General features: G+C 43.2%; 1 protein-coding gene across 1 annotated transcript; it reads right to left on the bottom strand.

Annotated features, from left to right (window-relative positions):
• Positions 1–6,288: 6,288 nt before the first annotated feature.
• On the bottom strand, positions 6,289–7,798 carry acp5a (acid phosphatase 5a, tartrate resistant; the record flags this gene model as incomplete). The annotated part of the gene is made up of 5 exons (XM_080852206.1): positions 6,289–6,552; positions 6,671–7,013; positions 7,107–7,231; positions 7,313–7,512; positions 7,708–7,798. The coding sequence occupies 5 exons, from the start codon at positions 7,796–7,798 to the stop codon at positions 6,289–6,291; spliced, it is 1,023 nt and encodes a 340-aa protein (XP_080708332.1).
• Between the last annotated feature and the right edge of the window lie 350 nt (positions 7,799–8,148).

Here is an 8,148-nt window from a genome sequence, read left to right as displayed (position 1 = left end):
TCAATCAAACTAAGTAATTTGTGTCTCAAGCACAGCTTGATTCTTAAATCCTAGGATAATGTTGTCTTGTGTTCAAGGACACTGGTCAATTCCATGACAAGGGAGTTGCCATTATTGAACAAATTCATATGTTGTAAATTCATATTTAAGGAAATGACATAGGTTATGTGCTTTTGTGTTAAGGGAAATTTAAATTTGAGGTTAGAGCCAAGTTCATGGCACAAAGCCCTTTTGCAAATGGCAAGACGTACCATCACTAACCACAGCACCGCCCCTAATTTTACGTTCGTTTTATTTCCCTACCTGTGCACGATGCTGGCATGACTATCATGAATGGTCCAAAATCAGGTTGGTCCTGGGCCGATGTTGTAACGTCAGACCAATCCCCGTGCTTAGGATAAGGACGATTACTGTAATGAAATCCCTGCCAACGCGAGTGTCTCGCAGTGGCGTGTAGACCATGCCTGTGAAGAGATCTAGGTGAGCTGGTTAAAATGAATCTCAACAAATAAGAACAAATGTGTAACATACAGGTAGGATACGTTTCTGCTACTTTATTCTATGTTTTGTCTTTTTTGTCTACATTAGGCTTTTATTGAGGCATTTTAAAACTGCAGTCTAGACAAGGCTATAGCCTACCCTAATACAAGCAATCTTTTAAATATTAATTTAAATATGGACATTTGTTGATTTGTTATAAATCTCTTTGTAGGAAAAGCTGTCTCACATGGACGAGGTCAAAGTCAGTATAACGAAGCGACCGGACGACTAACCTGTGGATTACCTGAAATTTGGATTTTCAACCCCACTTTTTTTTGGTATTTTAGTAAAAAAATAAAATAAAAATTGCAACCATGGACAAAGCTCTCAATAGTTCCAACTTATCCTATGGAGGAACAAATGTTTACCAGTATGGCGTATACGAAGCGCCGTTCTACAAGGAGTACAAGCCGCCACCGAGGGACCTTATCCAGATTCCTAAAGCAGTGTTGTATTTAGGGATGGCTGCTATAGTGGTCGTCGCTGTGGCTTACGCTATAGTTGGCCACCTAATCAAGGACCTTATCATGGACATTCTAGGTAATATGAAGAGGAGAAGACTGTGATATATCAGTTAGAAGGATAATTTGTGCAATTTTGAATGGTCATTTTTTTTATGACAAGTTTGTATTGTACTCACCAGTTTAGCAAATTATCTTGTAAAACAAACAGGAAGTTGTTTAAGAAAGAAGTATCTAGGAAAATATGATAAAATGGGCTACACATTGCTCTCTTCTATATTCTTTTTGCCATGTTGCTGACTTAGCTCTTTCTCTCTCTCTCTCTCTCTCTCTCTCTCTCTCTCTCTCTCTCTCTCTCTCTCTCTCTCTCTCTCTCTCTCTCTCTCTCTCACTCTCTCTCTCTCTTTCTCTGGCTCTCCCTCTCCACAGACTGTGTTCTGGGCCCTATTGAGGATGACACCAAGGGAGCCAATGCTCCTTCAACTCCTGTTCCTTTCCCTCCCATCCACAGCCACAACGCTTTCCACGTCTGGGACCAAGACGACGTGGTCATTCCCCTATCCTTCTCCGCATCAGAAAGCCCTCCGGCCAGTCCGATGCTAGCAGTCGTTCCTTACATCTCTACCTTCTTCCCGCACCACCACTCTCACGGAATGACCAACAGCCCATCGCTTCACCAGTCTCATCCACTTCCAGGAGACACCATGAGCTCAAGGGAAGCGATCTATGCCTACCCGTGACTAACCTTATTCCATAATCCCCCTGAAGAATGCTGTGTCACCTTGTGTCACCCAATGGTTTGCCGTGGGATTTTCAGACAGGCACACTGTGATGATCAATGTGGAATTATTGCATGTGAAGTCTTTGGAGAATTGGGGACGTCTATGGCAGTTTTTTTCCCCCTTGATGTTGATGGTTTCCTTCCTTGAACTTCTGTAGTATGTAGATTTCTTGGAGTTTTTTGTTCATACAAACATAACCCTGATTTAACCATTGGAACGGTTTTATTTGAATGGCATGGACCTGACAAAACATGTCTTATAGAATCTAAATCAAAATGTCTGGATACATCTTGAAAGGCATCCAAGTAAGTGCCGCTGACCATTACAGTCTATTTCGTGGCCAGGGCTTGTTTGGAGAAGATACCGGGTCTCAGTGTGCTACCCTGGATATATAATGGTTTATACAAATACAATTAAGATAAAGAAGCCTAGTAAGAGGACTGCCTGTATGGAAATACCTTGTCCTTAGCCACACCCTGATGAGCAGCCAAACCTGGCATGTGATGTGGATGGACTGGTCAAGAAGTCTTAGCATCTGTTCACCATGTCACATCAGGACCTGAATTCTCCCTTTTTTTAAAAGGTCATTTTGCAACTATTATCTTCTATAATATTCTTGAAGGAAAGTAGTATGGTTGATTTTCTCAGCTATGTAAATGTTCTTTGATTGAGCTTTGGGGCACACTACTGGAGGGTTATTTTCTGCAAGAGGACACTCCTGATGAAATGATGAAAGAGCTGTCCTCGCTCTGTCTTTGACCTTGCCTCCTTAGCCTCTCTGTGTGTCAATACAACGAAAACTCCTAAGTTTGTGTTCCGATTCCGGTTCTCAGCGTCATTGTGGCATGAAGAAGCACAACCTGACATTGTGGCTATTTCCAGGCTCCAGCCAATTGGCTTAAGCGGGTAGAGTTGTTGAGGGGTTGAGTTAATGTACTTACCGGGGGTGTCATAGGGCTAAGGTGTGCTTGCTGTGATTCACTGGTGACCCTGACGCCCAAAGATATTCGATATTAAACATTATTTCAAACTTAAGTATTGCTGCTTGAAGTTATTTAGGCTTACTACTCTATGACCGGCATGATTCCCCCCTCATAGATTTGCACAAGGTTTGATGCTGTCACATTGCTCTATGCTCAAAAGGATTGATTTTTTCTTTTGGTTGACCATGGCTGCCTTGTGTCTGAGTGCCACTAAAGCATATGAGTGGTCATTTTCATTTGTTCAGTTACGCAACCACTAGGTTTAGGATACCCTTGTAGCCTAATGTCAAACGCTGTTTGGAAATCAGCGTTTTAGACAGCATGTAATGTAAATTGCTCAATGATGTAAATGCAGGTTTAAGCATGCATGCAAGAATAGCTGCATTCACACACACACACATTGAAGATCGGACATAATCTGACATCTTAAATGCTTTACGTGATTGTATTTTCTATATCCTTTGATCCTGAGTCAGATCATCTTTGAGGCTCAAATACCTCCTCTGTGCATGTGGAGAGATTTAAGGGCAGGAGAGGATTACAGCGCAGTTTATCAGAATTGTACTACGTCCCCATCATAACTAATGTGTCTGTGTGTGTGTGTGTCTGTGTGTGTGTATGAATTCTACTACATCCCCATCTCAACTTCTGTGTGTGTGTGTGTGTGTGTGTGTGTGTGTGTGTGTGTCTGTGTGTCTGTGTCTGTGTCTGTGTGTGAATTCTACTACATCCCCATATCAACTTCTCTGTGTGTGTGTGTGTGTGTGTGTGTCTGTGTGAATTCTACTTCATCCCCATCATAACTTCTGTGTGTGTGTGTGCGTGTATGTGTGTGTGTGTGTGTGTGTGTGTGTGTGTGTGTGTGTGTGTGTGTGTGTGTGTGTGTGAATTCTACTTCATCCCCATCATAACTTCTGAATAAGTGATCCATGTCACACAAAACTTTAGGCCGGGGGATGATAAAAGATCTGCTGGATGTGCACATTCTATTCTAACTACATTACATTCTAACTTTTTAATTTAGACTGGAGGATTGACCTAAAGAGAGTAAAGGATGTGATGTAGTGTGAGGTAATTAACTTAGCCACTCCTGACAGTCTTGTTCCCACTTCCTTCCTCTGGGTCAGAAGGGAATCACAGATTATCTTATTTGTTCCCCTTTTTCAAATTGGATTACAGCCTGCAACCGTTCCTGCAGATCTCAAGGCCGTTCTCGCTCAGCTTCACATTTGCATTGCATTTTTTTATGATACATTAAAGATTTAGACAAATGTCAAACAATTCTGAAGAGGATAAGGCTCTTGGTTCAACAATGTAATGTACACTATATATAATAACCATATCCTGTCCTAATAGTCTCATGATCTACGTTACAGAGTGACCATAAACACAAACATAATGCATGTCTAAAGTGCCGGCTAAAAACTTTGATGTCCTGTACCCTTGTCAAATCCATGGGTGGAGGCTCCAGGCATGCCTCACCAGTAATTATGCCTGAAAAAATAGTTTCATAAACTTAAAGAGCTTAAAAAAATGTGAGCAAAAAATTAAGGCAGCCCTGGGATACATTTATGCTGGATTTGTTCATTTAGCAAGCTCCTGTATTGGCATAATTTAGTATAGTGCAGTGATACATTCTATTAGTACTTGCAGTTGCAATTAGCACCCGAATTAAAAACAGAATGATTGATGCACCATCACAGAACTAAACTGTGTTTGACATGCTTCAGTGCCTTACTGAAACCCAACTACCAGTGCCATGATGTTGCCTGGTTACCCTTGAAGAAGAAGGCTGCTCCCTGTGGTGCTCACACCCAGGGTGGTTTTGGGTAATCTTAAATGGGATAAGAGTGAGGCACATGTGAAGGTTGGATTAAAGCTTTGAAATGCACCTTCAGGGACAATTGGAGGATTGCCAGGTTTTGAATAAAATGCTATCATGCACATATTAGTTGTCAGAAATAATACAGGACACCACAATGATTGCAATCACAGTGAGTTCGTTTTCTAAACATGCGATTAAATTAAATCTTGTAAACTGTCAAAACAGGAACCCTCAGCACTGGGACGCCTTGTACAATTACAGACACATTAAAGGAAAGGAGAGGAGAGGAGAGGCATGTTGGGGGGGGGGGGTAAGGTCTAAGTAAGACCTTTTGCAGAGTATCAACAAGAGAGTATTCTATTATTCTATTCTATTATCATTAGTACGTATGATCACACATGGGCATTGTGTCTCCAATGAAAGGCCTGTTGGTAAAGTGGAGCAGAACTGTCAGTCTAGAGATTACCTCTGTCCCCAGCCTGACCTGATGAGGTGACCAGTGCAAGCGCTTCAGTACATCCATGCGTGACTGCAGCCATCTGGCAGTCTGTACTCAAGCGTGTCAGTCTGGGACTGCTCTCATCTTCCCATCACAGACAGGACCAGACTAATTAGCCCAGAGAACAGAATGTGTTGGAGACTACGAACATGGATGTGTGTGGGCTTTGTGTGGAATGCGCTCACAATATTTCAGTTTCATTGGTACAAAATAATTCATAATAATAATAAACTCCTTTGCAGATTAGATTCATTACAAATCTTTGGTGAATGTTTGGTACAGTCTACAAGTAGAAATGAACTTAATGACAAAAACAGAACACAGTTCAACATGGGAGGAACCATAAATCACTAAGCAGGTGTCAGTCAGAGCATGGCTTAGAGGAGGCTGCGATGACATGGAAGCAATTGGCTCGTCCTCTCTACCACCGGAGCCATGTGACTGAAGTAGTAATAGCAGTGTCAGCACACCTCAAACACCCGAGTCAGCCTCTGTCAGTAGAGACGCAGGCGGAACCATGTCAGGTAGAACACCACAAAATGATGTACAGCATTGAACAAAATGGAAGACACCACTGCAAAATTATCAGTTTCTCTGGTTTGACAGGAGTTGGGCAAAGCTGAACTCGATGATTTGGTAGTCCTGAACTCTTCCCAAATTGAAACATAAGTCTGTTATGAATATGAACTTTGTATTTGAGGACTGAAATCACTGCTTATGAATTGATACATTAGTCATTATGTGCAAAGGAAGTCTAAATTGGGATAGTTGAAAGAAGTTAGTTAAATTAAAGCAAATTTGTAGGGGTTATGTTTTTCCCGAGCTGTGTTGGCTAAACAGGCTTACCAAGAAGCTTGCGTTGACAAATCCACCCAATTTATTCTACAGACTGAGGTAGTTCTGTGGTTACAGCCCCAGCACAGAATAGTGACTACCATCGCCATCTTGTGGCTAAAAGGAGGCGCACAACCACAAGGCTCGTAGAGGTAGCATTGAAAGTCAAGACCCAAGATAAAGTTGACATTTTAATAGCCTCTTAAAACACATTTACATATAAAAAAAACAATTTAAAGCAATTTATTCCAGTGTACTAAAATAGTCTTAAAACAAGGATTAGACACTGACCCTGTGGATTTTTCTTTTTTGTTGTACACATTGTTCAAGGGTGGAGACTAAAGACGTTTTTAAATCGTAACCGCTACTCAGAGTCGGGTACGCTGTCAAAGTCCAGATCCCGTTTGGGAAGGACGGCCTGGTACAGAGACGTGCCCCTGGCTTGTATAAAGGTCATGGTCATTTTCTTCTTGGTGATCTCAACGTGTGCAAAGCCACCTAGGGTAGAGGCCTTGCCAGTGAAGAACTTGAGGGAGTTATGGGGAACGTGTTTGCGATGCCGTACGTCAGGGTCCATGAAGTTCCCAGCTCCACTAACCACGTAGCCAATTCCAGACTCCTTCAGATACTACACAGGCAGAGAAATGTAGACACGAGATTAAAGAAAGCATTAGGAGAGAGGGAGGGGGGGGGGGGGGGGGGGGGGGGTGGGTGTTAAAAAGCCTTTGAAAGAAAGAAACACCAACCTGTAGGTTATGGTCATGGCCGCAGAAGTAGGCTGTAGCCTTGTACTTGACCAGGAGGGGGCGCAGCTTCTTCAGCAGGCAGTCAGTAGGGCCGTGCTCAGAGATGGACCACACAGGGTAGTGGCCAGCGACAAGGAGGAAGTCAGCCTTGGAGCGGGCGAGGCGATCCTGCAGCCAGGCCAGCTGTCGGTTGGCATGGGTGCTATGGGGACCACGGGGCTTCTCGTTCAGAAAGTCATCAGTCTTGCCACACAGCAGAACCGTGTCCAACATGAGGATGGTCACGGTGCTGTCCGTCTGAGGGATACGGAAGTTCAGCTCGTAGTAGTAGTATGGGAATTGCCTGAGGGTTGGGCAACAATCAGGTTCAAAGACAGCCAGTTTTTCCCCAGTTTCACCACAACATGCGAGTCACAGACAAGACAAAGGAGCTCACCATCTCTTGGACACCTTTGTGTAATCAATTTGAGCCTGGACGTTTCCTGCATGGTCGTGGTTGCCAGCAACGACAAACCATGGGACGTACAGAGATTTTGCAGTATACACTCGCTCAAATGTCTCCTGAAAAGGCCCAGAAATTAAGTCATTCCACACAGTGACAAGCAACAATAATTTGATATATGAAAAAGCGTGGGCACGAACCTCAAACCTGGGGTCATTGACATCAGTCACCCCCTTGTAATAAAAGTTGTCTCCCAGGGCCAGAATAAAATCTGCTCCCATGTTCTCAGCAACTTTCCCCATCTCAACGGCCGTGGCCTTCTCAATGGGGGTGATGTAGGGAGGGTAGGGGAGGCCACCCCAGTCTCCAAGTGCCAGGAAGCGAATAGATGACCTGTTACCTGAACATGCACAAACAGGGGCATTGCCTGATTACAAGTTTTCAAACAGAAAAATATTCAGTAGAGAACTTTCAACTTTCAAGGGAGCTTATCCAGGCTATTGGCATCTTCACATCAGGAGACCTCTGCCCAGTCAGTGAAGACTCAACACACTAAATTAACTCTGATACTAGATTAAGGAAGCACAATACTTACTGCCTTTGCCTTCAAGGTCAACATATGAGGTTGGGTAGCAAAGGATGACTGGTAGAACAGCGAGCAGGACAGTTAGTAGTGGTGCAGCCATCTTTGCAAAAGACAAAAAGTACATGTAAGACTACCACTCAACAACTCCAAACTACCTTCTACCAGATCCTATCTCCACCACTCTCTAACTGCCTGTGACCCCCAGCCCTCTCTTTTAAAGCCAAATCTGAGCTGCCTGTTAATCAGCACCACCTGGGTCTACAACACACAAGCCAACCAGCTCTTGGTCAACACTGATTGATCATCAGGATCATTGGCCTGAGGCAAAGAGGAGTGGACAGCAAGTCATCATAGGGCAATTTGGTGAAAGGAAAAATAAAATAGAGTAAAACTAATTGGCCTATTTGAAACACCACTTATCTGAGTTGTAAGTGTGGTAATGTTTTAAAT

Source organism: Sprattus sprattus (assembly GCF_963457725.1).
Source record: "Sprattus sprattus genome assembly, chromosome: 1".
NCBI lineage: Eukaryota > Metazoa > Chordata > Actinopteri > Clupeiformes > Clupeidae > Sprattus > Sprattus sprattus.
The sequence above is the reverse complement of the archived record's forward strand: the minus strand, read 5'-3'. Positions and strand labels throughout refer to the sequence as shown.